The 11,243-nt window shown below is 56.0% G+C and overlaps 1 protein-coding gene across 1 annotated transcript in view; it reads right to left on the bottom strand.

Annotated features, from left to right (window-relative positions):
- Nucleotides 1–991: 991 nt before the first annotated feature.
- The window catches only part of EPHA8 (EPH receptor A8), a 29,749-nt gene continuing 19,497 nt past the window's right edge, over nt 992–11,243 (bottom strand). The window contains exons 5-16 of the mRNA XM_007935870.2: nt 8,547–8,671; nt 8,314–8,476; nt 6,829–6,922; nt 6,013–6,080; nt 4,982–5,146; nt 4,604–4,789; nt 4,265–4,326; nt 3,311–3,520; nt 2,094–2,243; nt 1,819–2,009; nt 1,261–1,434; nt 992–1,106 (exon numbers count right to left, since the gene is read on the bottom strand). Of these exons, the coding sequence (XP_007934061.2) occupies nt 992–1,106; nt 1,261–1,434; nt 1,819–2,009; nt 2,094–2,243; nt 3,311–3,520; nt 4,265–4,326; nt 4,604–4,789; nt 4,982–5,146; nt 6,013–6,080; nt 6,829–6,922; nt 8,314–8,476; nt 8,547–8,671 (1,703 nt within the window). The remainder of the gene's footprint in view (nt 1,107–1,260; nt 1,435–1,818; nt 2,010–2,093; nt 2,244–3,310; nt 3,521–4,264; nt 4,327–4,603; nt 4,790–4,981; nt 5,147–6,012; nt 6,081–6,828; nt 6,923–8,313; nt 8,477–8,546; nt 8,672–11,243) is intronic.

The following is an 11,243-nucleotide window of genomic DNA, read 5'->3' as shown; positions in this document are numbered from 1 at the left end:
CAAGTGAGGAGATCTGGAGGGGAGACATCAGAGACCAGAGCCCCCTGGAGTGCCCTGGTAAGGGACACAGATGGACCCTTGGATCCTGGCCAGGCAGCTAGGTCCAGCTAGGGCACCTCCTAGACTCTGAAGTGATGCCCACATAAGAAGTGGCCAGAGGGACTGGTTCAGAACCCTGTTTTCCTGGTGAAGCAGCGATGGGAGCCATGGAGGCTGCAGGTGGCCCCCCTAGCTAGAAGGAGGGCCTGGACCTGAGATGCAGCTGGGGTGGGCTTGCCTGGGCAGAGAGACAGGTGGGCCTGGTGCTGGTGCCATTTGGAAGTGGCCCCTGCTCTGCCTCCAGGCATTGAGAAGTGGGCATCAGCTCTTCCCAGTTCCCGTGGGTGTTGGGACCTGGGCTCAAGTATGATGGGCAGTGTCACACTGAGCCCCCTGCTCACACACCTGTGACATGTATCCTCATACATGGCCCATCATCCACAATCATCACATATGCCCCAATCTCAGTGGATAAGCACATGTATCAGAGTATGCAGTCACCCATGTGGGGGTCTGATATGGACACCCACATATGCACACACACGTGATCATGTCCTCCTGTGCCCCCATGACCTCATGAGAACACACCCCACAGCATTATGTGTGCATATTCACACACATACAAACACACACAAACACCCAGGCAGGTGAGCAGCATTTCTGGTGAGCCCACTGGCATTGAGACCTCCCCTGGGGAAGGGAAGACCCTTTGCCCTAGGAAGCAGGTGTCCTGGCCATACTGGGCACCAAAGGCCCCTTCCCTGTGGTCTGGCCCCAGTCACTCCAGCTGCTGTTATGGGGCCATTGGCCTCCCTGGAGCCTGGGAGGACAGCAGCCAAGAAAGAGGGCGGAGGCCTGGGACCACCCTGACTGCCATTCAACCTGCAAGTCCGCTGACAGCTGCCATGACCTGGGCTAGCTTGGTTGTTGCCCAGGCTCCACAGGCCATGGGTCAGAGGTGCCGGTGGGGCCCCTGGGTGCTGGTCAGCTGGGCCCTCATGGTCTGGATGCTGCCCAGGATCTTCTTCTGGTGGCCCATGAGGGTAATGCCCAGAGCACGCACATCCCTGCAAAGGCACGGTGGTGCTGACCACCAGCTGGGCGGCTGGGAGCCATGGAGGTGGGGCCATGCCCATCCCCCTGGGGCTGCCAACCTCCTCACTGGCCCTGCCTCTTGCTCCCTGCCCTCTTCCCCCAACCCCTCCTCCCACACACACTCACTGAGCATTCATGCGCAGCACCATGCCCAGGGAGGAGTAGCCGCCAGCAGCAAAGTGGTCCCGGTAGCGGCCCATGCGGATGGAGTCCAGCCAGTCTCCCACGGTGAGGCCCCCACCGCCACCACCGCCTCCACGGAGGTCAAAGCAGCTCTGGGCAAAGGCAGGGGGTGGGCACCTGAGACACAGGGACCCTTGGTGAATGGTGTGCCAGGGCCTCTGCATTCCTCAGGGACCCTGGTGTTAACCACTCTCAGCTTCCATCCAAACTCAGCAGCGAGCAGGAAGCCTGAAGAGCTAAAGACTAGGTTTGGAAGTAGAGAGCTAAGGAAGGGCCCACACAGGGCAGAGGTTAGGGGTGCACGCAGGGCACAAGTCAGAGGTTCAGGCTGGGCAGAGGTCAGGAGTCTGAACAGGGCAAAGGTTAAGGACCCGGGCTGGGGAGAGGTCAGTGGTCTGGGCTGGGGCTGGTCTAGGGGTCAGGGCAGAGATGACCCAGGAACAGGATTGAGTTTGGGCACTGTCTGGGGTCTGGGATGGAGCCAGGGTGGATGCCAGACACCTGCTGACGGTGGCCGTGACCCTGAGACTCTCAGGGCTGCGGATGAGTGCATCAAGGACGCTGACGATCTGGGAGAATCGAGGCCGCTGGGCCCGGTCCTTGTGCCAACAATCAAGCATGAGCTGGTGCAGGGCACGGGGGCAGCCCATGGGTGCAGGCAGGCGGTACCCCTCCTCCACGGAGCTGATGACCTGGGGGGGGGCACAACACTGGGCTTGGGGCCTCACCTCCACCCCAAATCCCCACCCCTCTGCTCAGGCTGGGCCAGCACTCACATCACGGTTTGTCATGTTCCAGTAGGGCCTCTCCCCATAGGCCAGAACCTCCCACATGACCACGCCAAAGCTCCACACGTCACTGGCCCAGGAGAAGGTCCGGAAGGCGATGGCCTCAGGTGCGGTCCAGCGGATTGGGATCTTCCCGCCCTGTGATGGACACAGGAGCATTGAGGGGCTGCCCAGGTCCAGCTGGGGTTGGATCCAGACTGGGCATCTCCTCGACTCCATGTCAAGAGCTGCACTCAGAGGTCCTGCATCCCGGGCTAGGTTTGCAGTCCAATTGAGGTAGGTACAGCGTCCACCTTCCAAGAGGGAAGTGCTGCCTCACAGAGCTGTTATGAAGACTGAATGCAACGTGTGGAGAGTGCCTGGCACACAGTAGGTGCTCAATAAATATAACTCAACAGAGCAATGCCCAAACAAGTAAAGGAAGCTCAGATGTCATGGCCTAGAAGTTTCCTAATTCCTCCTCCTCTTTCTCCTCCTCCTCCCTTTTTTGTCATAAAATCCTTTCAATAAGTGAGACCATATTCAGAGACCCAGAATGAGAGACCCAAAGGGAAGCTTCTGGCAGGACTAGTGGCCAGAGTCCTTGCCTACTCAGCCTCCGGCCTCTAAGGAAAACCCAAAGGCACCTGTAGCCAGGCGCCATCATGTCAACCCCATTCATGGTGACCCCATATGTGTCAGAATAGAACTGTGCTCCGAGGGGTTTCCAATAGCTGATTTTTCAGAAGTAGATTGCCAGGCCTTTCTTCCAAGGTGCCTGAGTGGACTCGAACCACTAATCTTTCATTTAGCAGCCAAGCTAATCATTTATACCACTTGGGACTCTACAGAAGCCCAAGTCTCCACAGAACACATTTTGAAAACAACTCGTTTTTCATGGAACTTAGACAGAGATGAACTCTGTGTAGTTCAGAGAGATGCTGATTTTCCCAGTCCCTAAGTGACTAAGTGACAGCATAGAGGCCAGCCTGAGCCCCTGGTGATAGTTGAAAATCAAGCAGAATTGTTCCCATTTCCCAGAGGGGGAAACTGAGTGCAGAGAAGAGAGAAGACGTGGCCTAAGTCAAAGGCTACCCTGAAACTGCCAACTTCACTTAGCTACATATGGAAGACCTGCAGGCCCTATGTTAGTGGGGAGCCTCCTGTGCCTCCTGGACCACCTTGTCCCTCCCAGAGCCTAGCAGAAAGGAGAGTGGGTGACTCACTGTGGTGGTGTAGGCAGCATCAGGATCATCTTCCAGCACTCGTGAGAGCCCAAAGTCAGACACCTTGCAGACCAGGTTGCCATCAACCAGGACATTGCGGGCAGCCAGGTCACGGTGGACGTAGCCCAGGTCTGAGAGGTAGCGCATGCCGGCACCCACTCCTCTTAGCATGCCCACCAGTTGCATGATGGTGAACTGCCCGTCGTGGGTCTGCAGAGGGACACGGCTTGAGTTCTGGAAGGCGCCTGGTTTGTGATCAGGAAGCCTTCCCATCTGAGTGACACTTTAGAGTTGAGACGATTTGCCATTTGCAAAGTGCTTCACTGTTGATGAGGTCCCTGGGTGGCACAAATGGTTAAGTGCTCGAACCTGCTCAGAAGTGCCTTGGAAGACAGGCCTGGTGATCTGCTTCCGAAAGGTCACAGCCTGGAAAACCCTATGGAGCAGTTCTACTCTGCATGGCAACAAGGGGTTGCCATGAGACGGAATCAACTTGACAGCAACAAACCACAATTACTGCGGATGAAGGTTTTGGCAGTTTAAGATTTACTCTCATGGTCTTGTTCACACTTGCAGAAACTCCGGGAGGTAGGCAAGGCTCAGAGAGGTTAAGTTGCATGCTTAAGAATGCCCAGCAAATAAGGGCTAGGGCTGGGAATCTAGAGATTTCCACCACACCCACCAGGCCTCCTAGCTGTGTGGGGCCCCTCTTAGCCTGCATGCAGGGCAGGGCAGCAGAACCTTGTGGAGCAGAGAGACTCTCCTGTGATGGGGGCTGGAAGGCAGTGTGTGGCCTGATCCCTAAGACCCTCTCCCTGGACCTTGTCTTCCCCCTTCCCAGGTCTGTCAGGTCCCAGTTCTCAGTGTGTGTGAGGAGGTCGCACATTGTCTCCCAACACCCGGACTGAACTTCCGCCCTTGGATCCCATGAGAAAGGTGGGATAGGACACGTACCCTCAGGAAGGCATCCAGAGAGCCATTCTCCATGTACTCTGTGACGATCATGGCCAGGCGGCCTGGGCAGGGAGAGAAGCATGGCTCTTGGTGGGGGAATCAGACTGCTGACTGTAGGAACGTGACCGGGTCCCATGAGCTGCCAAGAGCTGGGCCAGCATTAAGGGTCCCAGGGCCAGCCTAGGACTCCCACTGGGGTCCTGGGTTCTGGCATTCCCCCCACACACCACCACCTAGAGTTATCTGGGGACTTGAGCCAAGGGAATGGGGTCAGAGCAGAGGCACAGAAGGGTGGTGTTCTGGTGACTAAGAGCCCTGTTTGGGCAGGAGGGCACCTACCACGGGTGACGACTCCCTCGAGGCGAATGATATTGGGGTGGTCAAACTGACCCATGATGGATGCTTCACTCAGAAAGTCCCGCCGCTGTCTCTCTGTGTAGCCGGCTTTGAGGGCCTTGATGGCCACAGGCACGTCTCGCTGCCCCGGCATATGCAGCCGCCCGTAACACACTTCTCCAGATTCTCCTGAAGACCCCGCATGGAGTAGGCAAGGAGAGGGCGTGGGACCCTCCCTGCCTGCCCTGACCCCACACACCCCATGTGTCCTTGTGCCTGGCTATGCCAGTCTTCTCAGATGCCCCGCCTCCACCTCTGCCCTGGGTGCCTCACCCCTGGGTGCCCTCTGCCCGGCCCCACCCCCACAGCTCCGAGGCTCACCAGAGCCAATGATTTTCTCAATGTGGATCCTGGAGGCCTCGATCTCACGGGTAAAACTGCGGCCCGCCCGGCCCGGCTCCTCGTAGTTGTGGGGTTCTGCATAGAACTGGGGCTCCGGGAACTTCCCCGGGGGGTGGTGCAGAGGCAGGAAGACAGGTGGGGGTGCTGAGGGGACAGGGGAGAAAGGCCTTCAGTGGGGTCCAGAAGGAATTCTCTCTCCCAGCATCCCTGGGCCTGGGATGAGTATGGGGTGAGGTGAGGGGTGTCTCTGGGAGTCTCAGGGTGTGGTGGCAAATAGTAGGTGCCCAATAAATGCCTGCCAAGTGAAAGTGGTGTCTCTGTGGAATAGCTCTGGTCTCTATAGGACTTTGGGTTCTCCAGTAGTCCTGAGTAATGTGATTAATACTTAGGTCTACCATGGGCACAAAGAGCACTGGTGGTGCAGTGGTTAAGCTCGTGGCTGCTAACCCAAAGGTCGGCTGTTCAAACTTACTAGCTGCTCCACAGGAGAAAGATCTGGCTGTCTGCTTCCATAAAGATTACAGCCTTAGAGACCCTATCAGGCAGTTGTCCTCTGTCCTATAGGGTTGCTACAGTGAGTTGGAATTGACTTGACAGCAATGAGTACTATGGGCACAGGAGTGGGACATAGATGTATGCCTGCCCCCCATTTGTCTTGTTGTCCACAATCTGTACAGGATCCTGAAATATTCTCTATGTAGCAGGGGTTCTTGTCCAGGATTATTTACACCCTTCTGAAATTGTATCCCACTTGGGGTGTGTGTGAGGACATGTGTCTATTTCTCTGGGGAGAGGATTCCTGGCTTTCTCAATAGGGTCTGTAGACCCAGGAAAACTAAATAACACCACGCCTCTGTGGTCTCAGGTCTCTGTGACATCCTAGCATCTGCCTCTGGGGCTCTGGCTTTCTCTGTGAGGACCTTCTTCTTTGACCACCTTTGCCACCCCCGATCAGGGATGGGGTCCCACCACAACCCCCTCTTTACAGATTCCCAGGGCCCTGTGCTTACCCTGCCCACTCTGATAGTGCATCTTTTCCTCATCTGAGTCCTGGAAAGCCTTGCTGTAGCCGCAGTGCCTGTGGAGAAGGTCATCGCCCTGCCTGAGGCCAGGCCAGCCCCAGCCTCAGCCCCAGCCCCACTCAGGGACAAGTCAGGACCCTTCCCTTCTACTCATCTTCCCTGACACCCCAGCCTCTGACACTGGGACTTAGGAAGTCTGCAGATAGAGTTCATACTCTCAGGCTTTCTACCTGAGAGCTGTGACATTTACAAAGCACTTTACAGTTTACAAAGTGCCATCAAGTCCACTTGACCCTCACAGCCAAGCCTATATCTCATTTTACACAAAATTGTCCCTGGTGGAGGGGTTGGGAGATGAGGTCTCTGATGCCAACTCTGCATGTGACCTTGGCAACCCCCTTCCCGTTCCTGGGCCTTGGTTTCTCCATCTTAGAAATGAGATAGCCCTTCCAGTTCTGTCTGAGGTCTTAAGCACACAGTGACCATACTATCCCATCTCCACCTCCCTTGGGAATGGGAGAAGGGACTGTGACTAAGAGTCCTCAGGGTTGACAGGCCTGGGTTCAGGTCTTAGCTTTGACCACTATCTGTTGTGTGACCTCGGCAAGTGACCTAACCTTTCTGATTCCCAGTTAACTCACCTGCAAAATGAGGTCAGAATCTCTATTTCACAGGAGTGTCATGAGCATTACGAGATGGTGTGTCTGTAAGGGAGCACAGCCCCAGGCACTGGGGGGACCACCAGCCGGTGGGAGGCATGCCCTCAGGAGGGGGCGGGGGGGCTGCAGGGCTGGGACCACCCACCTCTTCTTGCACATGAGCAAGAGCAGGAGCACCACTAGGCCCGCGATGAGCGTCAGGCAGATCCAGACGATGGTTCGCGTGTCATAGCGGGGCCCTGCAGGGAAAACCGGGGTGGTGGGGAGACCAGGCTCTTAGCCCTGACCTCAGACCCAGGGTGCTGGCAGTCCTCCCAGGCCCCAGTGGGTGCAGCCTTCTCAGCCACGAGCCTAGAGTCAGGGCACAGGTCACCTCCTACTCTGTCCCCATGTCATCTCTAAACTTCCCTTTCAAGATCCTGCTGCTTGAGGCTTCCTGATTTCCCACCTCTGGTGCCACCGTGTCCTGGGACTGTGACCGGGAAGAGTCACTTAACCTCTCTGAGACTCAGTTTCCTCATGTGTAGTTTGAGCCCAGTAATGTCCATTCAGACCAACTCTAATGGCAACAAAGCTAACACGTGCAAAGGGCTGCACAATAGTGTCTCCATCAACACTTCCCACGTTCTTCCAGTGGACCGAAGGGTTGATTTCTGTTTACACATGAGAAAACTCACGTGCAGAGACAGTCAGGCCATACAATAAGTGGGGTCGGGGCAAGGGTGTCTCAATGTGGTGTGTACCAAGGGAGTGCTGGGTGAAGGGTCATTCATTCCACCTAACACCACCTCATAGGGGGGTGCCCATCCACTGGAGAGAGAGGGCACCAACTGGAGATGGGAGCAGGACAGACTGCAGGGGCAGCCCCTAAGTCAGTGGCTATCAGATTAGGGTGAGCTGGGAGTCACCTGGAGGGCTGGTTAAAACCCAAATGTTGGACTTCCACCCCATGGTTTCTGATTCAACAGGGTCTGAGGCGGGGCCTGAGAATTTGCATTTTACCAAGTTCCCAGGTGATGCTGACGCTGCTGGTCCTGGCCTACATTTCAGAACCACTGCCCTAGAGGCTGGGAGTGGGGAGATGCTGGCGGGGGAGCCTGGACTTGGGCCCCAAACTGATCAGGCTCTCATCTCACTTTGCTGGGTGGCCTTGGGCAAATCACTTGACTGCTCTGAACCTCATTTTTCTCATCTGTAAAATGGGAGTGTGGATAATACCAACCCGCTGGAGAGTTTTTGGGAGATTATAAAGTAAAGGTCAAGGACATCCCAATGCATGCGATTGACACTGATACCCAAAAGATGCCAGCGGGTGATGGTACTGTTACCAGCTCTGTTGTCTTGGCAAGGGATTTTCCTTTCTGACCCTCAGGTTTGTTTACCTGGAAGATTGGACAATCTACTTCTGTAGCGATACTGCCTTGGAAATCCAAGGAAGGGTCACTATGAGTTGGATCTGACTCCACAGCAATGAGTTTGGTTTTTGGGTTTTTTTTGACAAATGATGAGAGTGTGGCTCGAGGCCTAGTACAGGTTCCAGCTCAGGGCATTCGAGCTCCTTCCTGGGCCCCACCAGGCACTCTGGTGACCCAGCCAGGTCCAGCCCCCACCCTCCCACTCCTGCACTCACGGGGTTTCCCGGTCTCCACCTCCATGGCCTGGCTGAAGCGGCCACAGCCTGCAGAGGTACGGGCTCGAACCTGGAACACGTAGCGGGTGCCTGGCTTGAGGCCCGAGACGGTGGCCCTGGTGGTGACAGCCTTGAGAGTGGAGTAACTCTGCATCTCCTTGTCCTGCCACAGAAAGGGCAGTCAGCTGAGGCCCCACCAATCCCCCTCCCCCAACCCTGTCCTCGCCAGGTACCTTCTCATAGTACTTGATCTCATACTCTAGGATGATGCCATTGGGCTGCTCAGGCTCCTGCCACAGCAGTGAGACGCTGGTCTGGCCTGCCCGCTCCTGGCGGATCACCACCACCTGCGATGGTGCTAGGGGAGGCCGGCTCGGTCAGGCGAGGGGATGGGTGACCATTGGGCTGGCCTCTCCCACCCTGTTCCCAGGCCCTGCCGAGGACCCTGGTCTGCGCCATGCTCATGCCCCAGGCAGGAGGGACAGTCCCCTCCAGTCTTCCTGGCAAAGCCTTGGCCATCTGGGTCAATGCCTGAGATCAGCACAGCCTGGCTCTGGCCCGGGAGGCTGGGTGGGCTTGACCTCAGTGAGGCCTGACTGCCCCAGCTTTCACTGCCTCCTCTTCCTCCTCCTAACACCCCCCACATACACACTGGGAAGGATGTCAAGATCCCCACCAGCCCCAGCTGTTCCTGTCTGCCCTGAGAGCCGAGGCACCTGGTGTCTCCACCTCCAGGTCTCCTGTCCCAGACCAGGCTCAACATGGAGCATAAGCTCATGAATGCTTGAAGAAGAAGGAAAGGAAGGGAGAAGTAGTAGGGGGTGGGTGGCAGGTAAAGAACTGAAGGAACCCAGCCCTCATGGCCTGGGCTTGGAGGGTGTGGCCAGGACAGCTCTGGGTACTTAAGGGGGGTGGGGGTGAGGTTGAGCTCAATATTCTTCCCAGCCAACGCACCTCAAGCACAGCCATTACTCATCTATCTGTGGCGGTTTGTGTGTTGCCATGAACAGCTTTCAGTGAAGCTTCTTCTACACTAAGACAGACTAGGTAGAAAGGCCTGGCCATCTACTTCCAAAAGTCAACCAATGAAAATCCTATGGATCACAACAGTCTGATCTGAAACAGTCCCAGGGATGGGCCGGGACCAGGCAGCGTTTCACTCTGCAGTGCAGGGCTGACTCCATGGCAGCTGACAACAAGAGTCTGACCAGCAAGATGTCACCTGTTCACTCCCTCACTCACTGATTCATTCATCCACTCCCTCCCTCCTGTGTTCAATACAACTACCCCTGAGGTGAATCTGCTGGGAAGTGTCAGATACTGTGCCAGTCACCAGTGAACCACCACCAAGCTGAGGACACAGTGCACAGGGCCCTTCCCACAGGTCTCCTCTTCCCCTCCACTCACTCGTGTTCTGACTCTGCCTCACACGCCCCATCCCTTCCAGTTCTTGCCTCCTGTCTTGGCATAGTCTCCTTACACACCTAGGCACTCCCTGAAGGCAGGGACTACACACAAGAGGTGTCCAATAAATGTTGCTGGATGACACTGACATTGGGAGCTCTGGTGGCGTAGTGCCTAAGGCATTTGACTACTAACCAGAAGGCTGGTGGTTCAAACCCACCAGCCACTCCTTGGAAGGAAGACTGGGCAATCTACTTCCGTAGAGATACCGCCTTGGAAACCCAAGGGTGGGGGGAGGTTGTTATGAGTCAGATCAATTCGATGACAGTGAGTTTGGTTGTTGTTTTGGGCACTGACATGAGAAATGAAGCAGCAATCTCAGAGTGACACTGGAAGGGTGTGGTCCAGGGGAACCCTACAAGCCCGGGAATCAGGTCTGGGTTCACAATTTGGCTCCCTTTCCTGCCAGCTATGACCCTGGTTAAGCCATTACTATCTTGGCGTCAAGGTCCCCACTCATAAAGTGAGGCTGGTGGGTACCAACCGGCAGGAGGAGGGAAAGCTATATTGTATGCAAGGGCACATACAGTCCTGGGAATACGTGGGTGCCTCTTAAACACCCTGGAAGGTGACAAGTCCCAAGGCAGGAGGTGCTTCATGAGTAGGGCAGATACAGAATGAAACCAAGGCTCAGAGGTGGGAGGGAAACAGGACTAGGGTATTAGAGAGGGCTCCCGGGAAGAGGTGGGCTCCCAGAAGGAGGTGATTATGGAGATGGGGGGGTGCATGCCTGGAGGGGAAGGTGCAGGCAGAAAGGGCTGGAACAGGCAAGAGGGATGAAGAGAGGTGGGAGGGGTGAGGAGCAGGCAGAAGGGGCAAGAGGGGAGGAGACTCGGTACAAACCACACCCACTTGCTCAGTGGCTGCTGTCTACTCCGGCCCCATCCTACAGCTACCGGCTTCCCTTTGTTTTTCCTCCAAGATTTATGGTAGCCGGGGAGCTCTCTGGTAGCATAGTGGCTAAGACACTTGCCTGCTAACCAGACGGCTGGCGGTTCAAACCCACCAGCCACTCCTCGGAAGGAAGGTTGGGCAATCTACTTCCATAGTGATACTGACTCAGAAACCCAAGGAGGGGTCGCTATGAGTCGGGTCCGACTCGACGGCACATAACAACAACAACAACCATATGCTCATCACTGGGCTAGGACCTAGGGATTCAGGAGCAACCAAGACAGCCCACAGAAACTAATGGCCCAGTGAGGGAGACAGAGTGTAAATAAGAGAGCAAATGAAGCAGGTAAGTGCAGGAGGTGTAGGTGCTACAAGAGGCGTGAAGAGGGAGCTGTGATGGAGGGTGCCTTGTGCAGAGGGGAGGGGACTGAGCCATCCAACTGGGATGGGCAGGGGGTCTCCCTGAGGTGAGGATGACAGGATATCTGGGAGGAGAAGCAGTCAAGTCTGGGAAGACTGTACCATTCAGAAGGAAAATCCAGGCCAAAGCCCAGGGCAGGAAGGGCTTGGTG

The sequence above is a fragment of the Orycteropus afer genome, unplaced genomic scaffold, assembly GCF_000298275.1.
Source record: "Orycteropus afer afer isolate SDZICR_OR568_19922 unplaced genomic scaffold, OryAfe1.0 scaffold00031, whole genome shotgun sequence".
NCBI classification, from domain to species: Eukaryota; Metazoa; Chordata; class Mammalia; order Tubulidentata; family Orycteropodidae; genus Orycteropus; species Orycteropus afer.
The sequence above is the reverse complement of the archived record's forward strand: the minus strand, read 5'-3'. Positions and strand labels throughout refer to the sequence as shown.